General features: G+C 40.6%; 1 protein-coding gene across 1 annotated transcript; it reads right to left on the bottom strand.

The window, feature by feature from the left end:
• Nucleotides 1–310: 310 nt before the first annotated feature.
• LOC127639480 (natural killer cell receptor 2B4-like) lies at nt 311–14,988 on the bottom strand. Its single transcript, XM_052121531.1, has 4 exons — nt 14,916–14,988; nt 8,371–8,700; nt 1,261–1,563; nt 311–862 (listed from the first exon to the last, which is right to left on the bottom strand). Exons 1-4 carry the CDS (start codon nt 14,986–14,988, stop codon nt 705–707), a joined length of 864 nt encoding a protein of 287 aa, XP_051977491.1. The 3' UTR covers nt 311–704.
• Between the last annotated feature and the right edge of the window lie 926 nt (nt 14,989–15,914).

Genomic DNA, 15,914 nt, shown 5'->3' with positions numbered 1-15,914 from the left:
TGAATGGCATGTTTATTAAAACTCTGTGTAAAGTAAAATGTAGTTTGAGACTTTTAAAAATGCTTCTCGAGACCCCTGATTTCTACAGTGGAGCAGTTTGTTGCATGTAGAACTGCTCTTTGCATTTACAGAGTTGTGCTGATTTGTTCTTGTAAAACATTAAGGTGGTAAAACTCCTTATTTCTGAATTCTCTCAGGGGACATGATTATTTCCATCTATTTTAACATCTAATCGTTCTGAATGATCATGTTAAATCAACAGCTTTAATATTGTATATGCTGTATACACTAATAGGAATGTGTCTGAAAGCAGCCGTCTATCAGTTAGATAGTCTGTGAATACTGAATTACTTCAGTTGTACCAATACTGTAGAATATCTGATTACATTTATATTTTATCATATAATAATCATATTTTTAAGGAATCTTCCTTCATGTTTTTTCCACATCCATCACCCTTAACTCCACTTCCTGTGAAACCAGAAGCGACTTTAATTTACAGCATGTTAAACATTAAAACTATGCACAATCTTTGCTTTAAAAATCAGTTTCTTACCGTATTATGGTGTGCACAGAATATTGTTGTTGTATCATTCCTTCATGATTTTGGACTGTTTTAACAATAAACACAGTTTATTAACTACAAAAATATTACAGTAAAATTTTATTTTAATTGGTGGTTAAAATGACATAATGGCAGTTTTTCAACATAACAAAAGACTCGTATGGTTAGAATAATACTTGCCCTCGTGACTTTCTTGATCACGATCTCTGTTGTTCCAGTAAATCACTCCAGAAACTGCAGTTATCACCAGCGCTACTCCAGCAACTATCATTGGTAAGAGATATGAACGTGTCTGTTCTGCAATGGACAAACAGAAAACAGTCATTAGTGCAAATGAGTCCAGCCAAGACACTGTGAAACATCAGCAGATCAGAGAGAGAAAATATGAACAAACTAACATTTAAAACACTTAACCATTGAAATCTCAGATCTGCTTTTCTCAGAGAGTGTTTAATGCAGTTATTTGATCTAATTGTCAAATGAGCTGCTACAGGACAATACTCAAAAATTATGAAACTGTGTTGTTGACTGTATGGCAATGAGAGTTATTTAGAGATAATTTTTTTATGTTTTTATCAGGTCCACTAGAAACGAAAGGACAGGTTACAGTTCATAAACCTGCACAATGTTTCTGATGTCCTGCAGTATTAATAATCAAGACAGACCAAGAGACTCTAATATCACCACTGACACACCTGAACACATCTGACAGACTTCAGTGATGTTGAGATGTTTAGTCTGGTTTCTGATGGGATTGTTGATCACACAGCTGTAGATGTTGTTCTCCTGATATTCCACCTCCAGAGGTAGAGAGAGACTGCTGTTGAGATCAGACACACTGATGGAGGACAATAAACTGTTTCCTTTGTACCAGGAGAGAGTCACATGTGTCACATTCACCACTGAACACACCAACACACATTTAGATGAACTTTCAGATGATGAAGAACATCGAGAAGAGTCTGTAGAGATGATGGGATCGGGCAAAGTGGAAGGGGCTGGAAAACATGAGATAATATAAAACTAGTGGGGTCTAAAATGCTTGAAGTGAAAATGCTTTGATAAATAATGAATTACAATATTTTCAGTACAAATTATATTATAGACATACAATTCGACTGAAATGTTGAAAAACAAAGATGATTTTCAGATTTGTTTTAGTATTTGGTATATTACACATTTGCTTATGTTTAATTGCACCCACTAGTGGGTGTACTTTTGCACCCCAGTGTATTACTAAATTAAAATTATTAATTAATATAAGTATATATTAATACAAACCAATTAATGACAACTTCATGCATCAGTTTTCAGTGAACACAGACATCAATTTCAGAGATGTCGTGTTTTCTTAAGGAGCAAATCAGAAATGGGGGAAAGTATTTCATGCTTTTCTATATATTAAAATGCTTTCTATTATTCCAGTTTAATGTGCAGTCAGCTATTACTGAGTGTCATGTTCATTGGTGTCTTTTGTCTTCGTGCTTTTATTTTGAAGTTCAGTTTAGTCCTTGTTTCCTGGTTCCTGTTTGGTTTCTGTCATGTTCATTGGTGTCTTTTGTTGTTGTGCTCTTATGTTGAAGTTTAGTTTAGCCCCTGTTTCCTGGTTCCTGTTTCCTGTTTGGTTTTTTGTAGTCCTTTGTAGTTTGTTATTATGATTGGTGTTCCCTTGATTATTTCTTCCAGGTGTCCCTCATTCCCTTGTTTGTTCCTCTTGTATTTAAACCCTGTTTTTTTGTTCAGTCCTTGTTGATCGTTGTTTGATGTATGTGCATGAATGTTTGCTGCCCTAGTTCTCAGTTTATGTTTGCCCTAGTTCTCAGTTTATGTTTGCCCTAGTTCTCCGTTTAAGTTTATTTCCCCCTTGTGGGTTTTTCCTTTGTTTATTCGTTTGTTCATTTAATAAAAGTTTAAACTGCATTTGGATCCGCATCTCTTCGTCTGCCTCGCTGCTCAAACGTAACAGAACGATCGACCAACTATGGATCCAGCAGTTATACGGGCCAACTGCCGGTTGCTCAACCTCAAACAAGAGGGCCGCCCTGTTGAAGACCACATCAGCGACTTCCTCGCGCTGGCGAAGTTCACAGACATCCCGGACTCAGCCCTGGTGGTTTTCTTCAGGGACACTTTACACAGTTCGTGAAAATTTAATTGCCGAGCTCTACAATTGATTTATAGAGCTCTCCGATTCAAATGTCACTATTAAAAATTTTATTGCAGAGCTCTACAATTGATTTAAAGAGCCCTCCGATTCAATTGTCACTAGTAAAAATTTAATTGCAGAGCTCTACAATTGATTTAAAGAGCCCTCCGATTCAATTGTCACTAGTAAAAATGTAATTGCCGAGCTCTACAATTGATTTATAGAGCCCTCCGATTCAATTGTCACTAGTAAAAATGTAATTGCCGAGCTCTACAATTGATTTAAAGAGCCCTCCGATTGTTAGGCATACCTCGTCTTGTTTCACCGTTGCCCCTTTGTTTACCATTTTTGTCACTTTTGTAATTCCTTAGTTTTCACTTTTGTCCCTTTTGTAGCTCCACAGTCTCCCTGTTAGCGTTCGTGTTCTCCGTTCATTGTTTTCACCTGCCCTCGTTAATTTGCCATTGGTTTCTGTTTATCCCCTTGTTATCTTTGAGTTCTGTTTGTTCATTGGCCCCTTGTCCTATGTCCATGTATTTAAACCCTGTCTGTTTGTTCAGTCGCTGTCTATCATTGAATGTTGTTAGCCTGGTATGTGTTCCCTGCCCGAATTCTCAGTTTTGTGTTTATTTCCCCATTGAGGGTTTTTCCTTTGTGTTTCTTCATTTGTCTGTTCCAATAAAGTTTGCATTTAGATCCGCTCTCCTCGTCTGCCTTCGCTGCCTCCGTTCGTAACAGAACGATAGACCACCAAATATGGATCTAGCAGCTTACTTTACGGAACTGACCCAGGCGGATTTGACCATCCGCGAATACTCCCACTTTTCCACTGTTGCCATCCACACCGGCTTCGACGACACATCCCTGAAGACCATCTACCGGCTCGGGCTACCAACACACCGGCAGAGGGAATTGCCGGACTCCGGAGACCTCACGTGGAGGGAATATGTGAGTCTAATCTTGAAAGAACTCGCTGCCGGGGAACCACCTCTCTCGATCCCGGTTTCCGCCTCTGGGCTTTCCGTGCCGGCCACGGCCAACGAGCCAGCGTTGCCAGCCTCGTCAGTCCCAGAGCCAGCGTTGCCAGCTTCATCCGCCCGGAGGAGGAGGAGAAGAGGAAAGGCTTCTGCTCTCCAGTCTCCGCCTGCCACGGTCAGCGAGCCAGAGCCAACACCTGCCACGGTCAGCGAGCCAGAGCCCACACCTGCCACGGTCAGCGAGCCAGAGCCCTCGTCAGCCACGGTCAGCGAGCCGTTAGCCCCCGATGTCAGCGAGCCAGCGCCTGTCGCCTCAGCCGTCAGCGAGCCGGCGCCTCAGCCGTCAGCGAGCCGGCGCCTCAGCCGTCAGCGAGCCGGCGCCTGTAGCCTCGACCGTCCCTGAGCCAGCGCCTGTGGCCTCGACCGTCCCAGTGCCAGTAGCCATGACCGTCCAAGAGCCAGCGCCAGTGGTCGTGCCAGTCCAAGAATCAGCGCCTCTCGAGCCTCCCAGGGCTCCTCCTCCCGAGCTTTCCAGAGCTCTGCCTTCCGAGCTTCCAGAGCTTTCCAGAACTCTGCCTTCCGAGCTTTCCAGAGCTCCGCCTCCCGAGCTTTCCAGAGCTCCACCTCTCAAGCCTCCCGAGCTTTCCAGAGCTCCGCCCCCCGAGCCTCCTACGGCTCCGCCCCCCGAGCCTCCTACGGCTCCGCCCCCCGAGCCTCCTACGGCTCCACCCCCGAGCCTCCTACGGCTCCGCTCCCAGAGACTCCTGAGCTTTCTAGGGCTCCGCCTCGAGCCTTCCAGGGCTCCACCCCTCAAGCCTCTCGAGCCTTCCACGGCTCCACCTCCAGAGCCTCCTACGGCTCCACCTGCCGAGCCTCCTACGGCTCTGCTCCCAGAGACTCCAGAGCTTTCTAGGGCCCCGCCTCCCGAGCCTCCTTCGGCCCCGCCTCCCGAGCCTCCTTCGGCCCCGCCTCCCGAGCCTCCTTCGGCCCCGCCTCCCGAGCCTCCTCGGCCCCGCCTCCCGAGCCTCCTCGGCCCCGCCTCCCGAGCCTCCTACGGCCCCGCCTCCCGAGCCTCCTACGGCTCTGCTCCCAGAGCCTCCCGAGCCTCCTACGGCTCTGCTCCCAGAGCCTCCCGAGCCTCCTACGGCTCCACCTCCCGGGCCCTCTAGGGCTCCGCTCCTCGAGTCTCTCGAGCCTTCCTGGGCTCCACTTCCCGAGCCTCCTACGGCTCCGCCTCCAGAGCCCCCCGAGCCTCCCTCAGCTCCGCCTCCAGAGCCTTCCAGGCCTCCGCCTCTAGAGCCTCCTATGGTGCCACCTCCATCGGCCCCGCCGCCAGAGCCTTCCAGGTCTTCGCCTCTAGAGCCTCCTACGGCGCTACCTCCCTCGGCTCCACCTCCTGAACCTGCCCCTGTCCGGTGGCCTCCTCCCAGGCTCCCTGACCCTGTTCCTGACCTGTGGCCTCCTCCCAGGCCTCCTGACCCAGCCCCTGTCCGGTGGCCTCCTCCCAGGCCTCCTGACCCGGTCCCTGTCCTGTGGCCTCCTCCCAGGCCTCCTGACCCTGTTCCCGTCCTGTGGCCTCCTCCCAGGCCTCCTGACCCAGTCCCTGTCCTGTGGCCTCCCAGGCTCCCTGACCCTGTTCCTGACCTGTGGCCTCCTCCCAGGCCTCCTGACCCGGTCCCTGTCCTGTGGCCTCTTCCCAGGCCTCCTGACCCGGTCCCTGTCCTGTGGCCACCTCCCAGGCCCCCTGACCCAGTCCCCTGTGTGCCCCCTTGGACTTCCTGCCTGCCCTCTGTGCCCCCTTGGACTTCCTGCCTGCCCTCTGTGCCCCCTTGGACTTCCTGCCTGCCCTCTGTGCCCCCTTGGACTGCCTTCTTGCTCTCGTGCCCCCCCTGGTCTGCCCGTCTGCTCCTGGTGTTTTTTTTTATTTGCTTTTTATTTCGGAACGTCTGGAATCCGATCCTTGAGGGGGGGATCTGTTAGGCATACCTCGTCTTGTTTCACCGTTGACCCTTTGTTTACCATTTTTGTCACTTTTGTAATTCCTTAGTTTTCACTTTTGTCCCTTTTGTAGCTCCACAGTCTCCCTGTTAGCGTTCATGTTCTCCGTTCATTGTTTTCACCTGCCCTTGTTAATTTGCCATTGGTTTCTGTTTTTCCCCTTGTTATCTTGTTTGAGTTCTGTTTGTTCATTGGCCCCTTGTCCTATGTCCATGTATTTAAACCCTGTCTGTTTGTTCAGTCGCTGTCTATCGTTGAATGTTGTTAGCCTGGTATGTGTTCCCTGCCCGAATTCTCAGTTTTGTGTTTATTTCCCCATTGAGGGTTTTTCCGTTGTGTTTCTTCATTTGTCTGTTCAAATAAAGTAAGTTTGCATTTAGGTCCGCTCTCCTCGTCTGCCTTCGCTGCCTCCATTCGTAACACCGATTCAACTGTCACTATTAAAAATTTAATTGCCGAGCTCTACAATTGATTTAGAGAGCGCTCTGATTCAATTGTCACTATTAAAAACTAAATTGCCGAGCTCTACAATTGCTTTAGAGAGCTCTCCGATTCAATTGTCACTATTAAAAATTCAAATGCAGAGCTCTACAATTGATTTAGAGAGCTAGAGAAAAGTTTTATTGGTCAAATGTAATTTTCCTCGAGGAAACTGTACTTCATGATTTGAGGGTGCTTGATTCAGTGCTTAGCAAAGTACAAAGAATAAGCCAAGATGATCCTGATAAATACAGGGAACATTTTGATAGTTAATGCCTGCAGCTGCTCTCCCTCTGTACCCTGTATCTTCCATTTTGATAATGGGCACCAGATTTTCCTGCCTTCCAATTTACACAAACCAGATCATATTGTATGAAAAATCATGAGTCGTGATTACCATAATGAGATGGCGCTGAATAGAGATCTCTACAATACTATTCTTACTAGTAAATATTGCTATTATAGACCTCTCTAATTCAATTACTACTGATAAAAATGCAATTACGACGAGTAACGCTGGTAACATTAAGAGATAATTTGGCTTTCCATTGATAATGCAGTTACAGATATCAAGAATTACAGCTTTTACAAGTTTTTCCATTTTTACCTTTTTTTTCTATCACGGGTAGATTGGGGGAAAACGCCCCCCTTAAGGAAAATGTGACATTACTGTGAAACAAAAAATAAATGTGACTAGAATTGCCATCCCAGATTTGAGTGACTGTGGCAGGAGTTATTTACCAAATAATAAAATTGCTCAGCCTTCATGATTAATTAGTATTTTGACTGAAAATATTTTTATACAAAAGGGGCGTTTTGCCCCAGCGGTGGGGTAAAACGCCCCCCAAGGTGGGGTAAAATGCCCCCTTTCATAATAGCCAGTTTGCTTCATAGATCAGCAGCAAGACTATTGTTTTTAATCTCTAAAAGTAAAAGGCAAGTAATGTATCAACATGTGTATCTATATTAATGTTTATTTCAGGAATATTTTTTACATTTGATATTACATATAACATATAACTAAGTCATACAAACAAATGTGTTGTAATTAATAAATCAAGGTCTTTGGGGGACTCCAAATTGATGGGCTGCAGCCTTCAAAGCAGTTCCCTCTTCAATAGCTCTGAGGGTATTTTGTAGAGCTTGCTCTGTATAAGCACCACGGTTACTTTGTCTCTTATATGTCCGCATCTATAAGGAGAGAAAAAATATATATGAGGTTGAAATTTCTACAATAGGCCTACATGGGGTTGATAATTGATGTATTTGTTCACCACTATCATCAAAACAAACAGAAAACCCTAAATAAATATTAAACTTATAAATTAGTATATTTATGTAGTGAAATATATTCAATAAATGCAATGAAAGCCACTGTTTTATCCTTGTGTCACCTAACCACCTTCCATCAGCTGACTGTGCTAGCAAGCTAACTAGCTTATGCTCACTTGAGGTAATTTTTTTTTTCATGTTTTGTTCAAATATTTTGATTTTACCACCTAGTTATCCTGCATTAAGTGTAAAACAAAGGATTTGATAGACAGAAATGTGTTATTATAGTAATTATGATAGAGAGAAACTATACCCCCTGGGGGGCGTTTTACCCCACAAGCTATGACTTTTTAAAAAATAGTTCAATTTAAAAAATATAATTATATTCCTTATAAATAACATATGCTCTAAAACTACAGACTTCACTGTTCATCTATCATACATCACTGCGATATCCTGCAGAACAATATTCTCTGAACTTGTTTAATAATATCTGAAAATTATAGCGCTTACCATGTAATCCTCTTCTCTTCAAATACGCCGCTGGTGTCAGCTTCTCCGTGGAGATTTGTTTATCCCCGTTGTCAACGTAGTTCATAGCAACAGTAAAAATGTATCTTGACTCCCTCTAGTGGTTATTTTGGGGAAAACAGGTGGGGGGCGTTTTCCCCCACTCTACCCTATGTGTTTCTGCGAGTGATGACGTAATTTTTATGAAAATGTTTTTACTAATGTAAATGTATTTCTGATTCCATACGTGATAAAAGGTCAATTTGGCTTGCTATATTGTGCTCTTAGAGTGTGTTTTAAAGGCTATTGAATTAATTTGCAGCTCTTTGCGTTTGTGATGGAGATAAAGATCATTGTGGTCCAACTGCAGCTCATGCTAAACACTTTTGCATATCCTACAATGACTTATTCAGTTTACTCACCACAGATAATTCTGAAGCTTGTGTAAAAGACTTTTCCATTGATAATCATAAGCTGATAAAGTCCAGTATGAGTGATTGTGATGTTCCTGATGGTGAGAGATCCAGTCTGATTGTTCAGCTGTAAACTGTCTTTGAATCTTCCATCATATTCGTATATACGAGTCAAATCTGCCCGTTTTATTATTTCAGCTATAACAGTATCAGGATTCTCAGGTCCAAACCTCCACAGTATCTGATCATCTCTCTGTATTTCAGTAATATTAGTGTGTAGAGAGACAGAATCTCCCTCCAAAACTGTCTTCAATCCATCTGTATCGACACCAAACACACCTGAAGAACAAACAGAAACATTCAAGTCCCCCTCAAATACAGACTTTAATTCATTAAACCAGTAAAACAGAGAAAATGCAAAGATAAACATGTTGAAAGATTAAAAAAACAACTATGAAATAATCATAAATTTAAGTTCTTGACATTTAAGTGAGAAGTTTCCATAATGAAAAACACTCAATATAAATACAATTATAAGACGTTTGATTATCATCATTATTTTCTTCAGACCTTTTAAGTCCCTAAAACACAAAAGATCAATTGTTCTATAAACTGCATGAAAGATGTTTGTACATTACCTTGTGACCAGCAAACAGAGGTTCATCAGAACTGTACAATGAATCATATTCTTCATCATATCGGCTCTTCAATAATTATAAATACAATGTAAAGTCACACTTTAGCTGGTACAAACATTTTTAGATGTGAGGTAAAGCTTTATATTTCCAATTAACAACAAACAAAAAAAAACACACAACAACAACTAAATATAACCCTGTAAATGTTGCTCATGAGAGAAAATTGATTTAGTTTGAAAGTCTCTCTCTGAAGCCAAGTTAAGTCTCTCTCTCTCTCTCTCTCTCACTTTCTCTCTCTCACGTGACCCACTCATCATCAATGCATGCATAAATTAATCCTATTATGCTCCAATCATCCTATCTGATGGAAATCTTAGACAAATGATCACAGTTATGGGTAAAGAAGTTTTGATATCATGTGTCCAAAAATGTCAAAACAGTTTTACTCAGTTTGTGTTAAAACAAGGAAGTTGAACATCGTGGAAACACGTGTAATTCAAATACTGAAGAGGGGTTTTGGCTCGTTGTCTCGCTCTTCCAGTTTTACCAGAAAGTAAAAGACTTTACCAGGATTTTTCCAGAATAACTCGACTTGGATTTTTCTTTTCATATACTTGATTCAGTGATGAATGTGAGAGTTTTAACCATTTCTTGTGTTGTTGGAACGTGTTTTCAGCTCATGAAAAGAGAAAGGCGTTTGATTCTTGAGTCTACAATACCTGAATGTGTTTGTACAAGCCCCCTGCATGAACACTGACGCTGACAGAGCGTTTAATGAAAGGAATGATTTGTTTGAGGGTGTAAATGGGTTCAATTTGAAATCAATCCAATTCTCGTTGTCGACATCAGAGAGAATTACAGCCAAAGACTGTTTAGCTCGAGACTGAGAACTTGTATAAAAACAAATTTTGAAAATGGGAACATCCAATATGAGGGGTGGATTAAATCAAAAGAGCCAATCACCTTTTTGATACAGGCTGGACTGGCCAGAAAAGTTGCCAACACACTCGGCGAAATCGTCAGGATTCGTACGACTTTTCTAAATTTGGCTAATTGGTATGATATTGTGCGACTGCACTCATTTGAATTCCTACACCTTCCATTACAGCCAATGCACGACATCGTTTCCATCCACACACACACACACACTTTGGGTAGAACAATGGTCACTGTCCCTTTAACTGTTTGGAAGCCCCTCACAATGTCTATGCAATCACTCAGTTTGATTTCCGAATACTTCGGTTAAGACAAATAAGGTTAGGCATAGAAATGAGCGGCATGAGAAAGTTGAGTAGCCCTGGCATATAAAGTATGCTGGCAAAAATAAATACAACCACAAAAGATCTCAGGTTGACTCAACCTGTGTGTCGTAGTGCACGAAGAAGCCTCTTGTCTATTCTGCTCTCTGCAAAGACGGAAAAAGTAAAACTGAGGTTTTGTGCAGGCTAGCTTCATTGCAACCACAGGAATAAAACATGCAAATGAGAATGTTAACAAATGAGAACTAGAAAAAGTTTGTCGAGACAAACTTTAAGTTGGCTTGTGAAAGTTTGGACCAGAAAGTTTGTAGTTTAAAGTAGTTTGTAGTTTAAAGTAGTTTGTAGTTTAAAGTAGTTGCTAGATGGATAGATATTTTTTAGTACTTCGCTAGGCGATGCTAGCATGTGTTAGCATGATGCTAGCGCGTTTTTATCATGTTTTAGCACTTCGCTAGGCGATGCTAGCATGTGTTAGCATGATGCTAGCACGTTTTTAGCATTTTTTAGCACTTCGCTAGGCGATGCTAGCATGTGTTACCAGTTTGGGAATCAGTCTACACAAATGACTAATGAGCCGGTTCATTTGAATCTACAATGTGAAACATGAGAGAGAGAGAGAGAGAGAGAGAGAGAGAGAGAGAGAGAGAGAGAGAGAGAGAGAGAGAGAGAGAGAGAGAGACTAAACTGTTTGGCCCTCAAGAGATGAGAGATTTGCATGTTTAATGTTGCAATTTGACAGTGAAGACTTTACAGTTATAATTTGAATTTTATTTGCATATTAAAGCATGTCTGTTCCCACAAAAACACCGGTTCTCTAGTAATATTTATTATATGTTTTAGAAATGTTTTATATATACAGTATTTAAGGTCTTAATATGATGCTTTATTGATGTTTATGCTACTGGGTTACAATCTGATTGGCATTAGTGAAAAGGTTCTTAGTACCAGTAAAATCATTTAGTAATATACACGTTATTTAATTTTTTTTGCAGTTTCTCTGATACAGATCTCAAGCGTTTGACCTTGTATGCCTGGGCTCACATTTCATAATTTTACCTTTTTCTTTACCACATCCTGTTAGAACCAGTCTGAACTCAAACAATTCTCACCGGCTCGTGATGAGAAAAAACATAATGATATAACTCTATGTCTAATCAACTGCCTCTTAATTTCTCGAAATGTAATACTTGTGTGTCACTTTGCAATATAGTGATGCATGTGCACGTAAAAGCCAACGCAAGTCAGCCAGGGGCATAGATTCCAGGGGGGACAGGGAGGAGGTAACCCCCCCCCCCCCCCTTGAAGTCAGCCCATTTACATGCACACTAATTCGATGATTACTCCCAAATATGAGCTTATTCAAAAGTCCGACAATGAAAGAATTGCATTTAAATTATTTTTTTTTTAATAACCGTGTTATTCTCCGCTTTGGACACCAAACCTCGATTTCCCAGCAACATCTGCTATATATATTAAATAATACCACAAAAATAAAATCAAGTTCAAAGGAACAAAGTCCTGTTTTGTGAATGCCAAACAAAGGCTCTGTAGACCTTGATGAGATCATATTTAATATTTTTATGAATTAAAAAAAAAGCTGTAAGGTATACTGTATATTATACATGCTGCCTACTCAATAGGTTTTACTCTTTACCTTCATGTTGATCACTCAGCTAGCCAAAAAAACAAAAATAACATTGAAAATACTCACTTGCCAAAATCAATCAACTGCAATAAAAACTGCAGAAAAGGTGTTAAAATAAGACGTGACCCGAGACTGTACATCTGTGTTCACATTGATGTCGCTCTGCTCCCTGACTGAGGTTCATGGCTTTAATTTAAACAAAACATTAATCAGAGTGACATGTTTCCTGTAGTATAAACCCTATCATAACTGATAAACACATTAAGCTGTCAGAGGTCCACACAGGGCCGTAGCTAGTGGGGTGAAAGGTGGTACCGATTCTAGGTTCCCAAAGATACATTATTTCTTTAATAGGAAAGAGGCCCAGAGAAATACACAGTCAGGGGGCCCAGATGACCTTGCCAAGGCCCATTAATTCCCATTAATCTGGGATATCAGATTTGAAATGTTTGTCAAGAGCTCCCTCTGCTGTCAGCTCTAGCAGACTAATGATTCATCCATCACTTATGTTTCTCAGAGTGATAACACAAGGCATTTACTATTTAAATGTGAAGCTATAGTGGAAAAATGTTAGTCTGACCTGGAAGTCTTCTGATCTCAGGACCAAGGGTAACAGATTCAGCACCATGGACAGCGGATCAAGGAGGAGCTGTTTAAAAAAACAGCTTTTTCCATTATACTTTTAGACAAAGCACACTTTATATAACTTTTGTGTATATAAAAAATTACTGTCACATTGGCTGGATTAATGTCAGAGAAAATCTTATTAAAATGTTGCTGGCTGCTTGCTATCATGATTTATGCATTCTTGCATATCAAAGTCATTCAATACTGTAAATTACACAGTCATTGCTATTGATATCTCATATTTAACTTAAGCATAATTACTGTACTGTCGAGACCCATTGCATTATTATACACCAGTGTAGATGTAAACATCAGCCGCTTTGCCTTCATGTTTTGCTGTACAGTTCCTTGGTGCCATTGTACTCCAGTGACTGTACAGAGCATCCAGTGACTGCCTACAGGTTTCATAATAAAGAGAGGGAATAACATAGAATTACCATTGTATGTAAATAGATATAAATTAAATTCTCAACAATGTCATAAGATGTGTTGTTTTATCTATTGCCATCTGGTGTTAAAAAAATGAAGTGCACCAACTATCCGTTACAACAGCTGGTTTTATATCCGGCTCTGCAACTTGTACTTATTCAGTATTGAACAAATAAAGGCTAATTACGATAGAAAGGTCCAACTTTTATTCGTTTTTACGACGTTAACTTATAAAACATGTCACAGTCAGCATTACATCATACTGTAGACACGATTTGGCTATTTTAACAAAAACATAGTCTTCCGAAAAGCTGTTGTTTTGTTGTTGCAATGCAATTTATAAAAATGCATGAGAAACAATTATCCGATGTACTTAACCATGTCTTTGTTTGAACTGGTTATTTTGTTGCGGTAGCATGTGGGGCTCTTTGAAATAACTGAAATAATTTGGCGAAGTGATTGGGAACCGTTATGCGGTCAAGAACTGGAACTACTTCATAGTCGTGCATTTACTGGAAGATAATTGCACACCTTAGAACATCCGTCAACCAATCAGAGTCAAGCGTTCAACAGACACGTGGTATAATGAAGTTTAATCATAGTTTATGATAATCACCTCAGGTTTATGGGAGAATGCTCTGAATTATGCAATATTTATTATCATCCATTTGATTATTTATTTTGAACAAATCATTTATTATCAATTGGAGTGGTGGTGGTGTAGTGGCTAAAGCACTGGGCTGTTAATCAGAAGGTCGCTGGTTTGAACCCCACGGCCACCACCATTGTGTCCTTGAGCAAGGCACTTAACTCCAGGTTGCTCTGGGGGGGATTGTCCCTGTAATAAGTGCACTGTAAGTCACTTTGGATAAAAGAGTCTGCCAAATGCATAAATGTAAATTTAAGTTATTTTAACTCTTTATCAACTAATGTGTCATGTCTGTGTACTGTTCAAGATTAGTGAACATTATATAATATTGTAGGATATAACTGTAAGTGTTTATAAAATAACAAAGCAGTCGATGCAAGCCAGTTGTTCCTATAAGACAGAATAAATGTGAGACCTCTGTTGGCCAGGAGGTGAACTACAGGACAGGAATAACAATAAATACCTGATGCAAATTCAAGACGAGTTGTTTGTTGGTTGTCAAGAGGTCAACAGAGTCCAAAAGTGTCACTTATTCAGCATCTGGGCTCTGGAAATACTTTCCCTATTCATTTTTTATATTTGCTTTTCATGACATCTTCCATAAAAGAGTTATAAGTCACGAGGTGAATCACATCATCACAAACTTTGTTTTGAGGCAAAAAAAAAAGTATTTGTAAATCAGACACAAAGACTGTGAGTACAAACTGTGTACTTACCGTCTATCATGAGGGTACAAACTACAATCCCATGATGCATTGCAAATGATGTGATTGAATATAAAGCAATAGGAACAATAACTATTGATACATGTTGATTATAAGAATAGAATTAATACATTTGACATTTATTACAAAATATCCCGTTATATACAATAAGAAGTAATTTAAAGGTACATTTATGCTAATTGTGTTCATTTTACTCAAAATATTTAATTGACTGCAGCAACTGAAAAACAAAGTAAGCTGTTTATTTTATTTATTGCTAAAGCTTTATCTAGTTGATGTTTAACTATGTATGTACAGAACATCAAGTTTGTAAATCTTTCTGAGGGCTGTTCACACAGGACTCGTTCTTGTGCTGCATCTGCTCTATTTCTGTTGGTCTAGTCCATGTGTCAGACGGATGCTTTGAGCATCTTACTGTGATTGAACAAAATCGGCTGAAAATGGTCCCCAAATAAAGATGATAAAATATGTACATCAAATAATAAATACAACAACAAACATATCAAAGATAACATCATTGTAGCAGATCATTAAAGCCTTGATTCAGCCCATCACCGGACTACAGTCAATCTGAGCTCATACATTTGTCTGAGGGCTGTTCACACAGGACTCGTTCTTGCGCTCCATCAGCACTATTTCTGTTGGTCTTGTCCATGTGTCAGACGGATGCTTTTGGATTATTTACTGTGATTGCATCATGTTGTACAAGTTTTCTGCATCTCCATTAATGAATGGCATGTTTATTAAGACTCTGTGTAAAGTAAAATGTAGCTTGAGACTTTAAAAAATGCTTCTCGAGACCCCTGAATTCTACAGTGGAGCAGTTTGTTGCATGTACAACTGCTCTTTGCATTTACAGAGTTGTGCTGATTTGTTCTTGTAAAACATGAAGGTGCTAAAACTCCTTATTTCTGAATTCTCTCAGGGGACATGATTATTTTCATCTATTTTAACATCTAATCGTTCTGAATGAACATGTTAAATCAACAGCTTTAATATTGTATATACTGTATACACTAATAGGAATGTATCTGAAAGCAGCCGTCTATCAGTTAGACAGTCTGTGAATACTGAATTACTTCAGTTGTACCAATACTGTAGAATATCTGATTACATTTATATTTTATCATATAATAATCTTATATTTTTAAGGAATCTTCCTTCATGTTTTTTCCACATCCATCACCCTTAACTGCACTTCCTGTGAAACCAGAAGCGACTTTAAATTACAGCATGTGAAATCAGTGTCGGCTGGTGATAATTATTTTTTGGGGGCGCTTTTGTGGTCGAAAATAAATACAAAGCAGTACCAAAAAGCATGTTGACTACTTGAACATAAATTTTGCTCTCCTTTCTTTCTGGCCAGCAAATTTCTCAATGACTCTCTGATTAAAGTAATCTCAGTAACAAGTCTCTTTTCCATGGAGAGCAATGCCAGTGCATTCAGCCTCTCCTGGGTCATGGTGTTTCTGAGAAACGTTTTTATTCTTATCAAGGTTGAGAAGCACCTCTCAGCTTCAGCCGTGGTCATGGGTGTGGTAATGATAACTTTTAGGAAAGTCACAGTTTTGGAAAAGACTT

Source organism: Xyrauchen texanus, chromosome 48, assembly GCF_025860055.1.
Source record: "Xyrauchen texanus isolate HMW12.3.18 chromosome 48, RBS_HiC_50CHRs, whole genome shotgun sequence".
Classification (NCBI taxonomy): Eukaryota; Metazoa; Chordata; class Actinopteri; order Cypriniformes; family Catostomidae; genus Xyrauchen; species Xyrauchen texanus.
The sequence above is the reverse complement of the archived record's forward strand: the minus strand, read 5'-3'. Positions and strand labels throughout refer to the sequence as shown.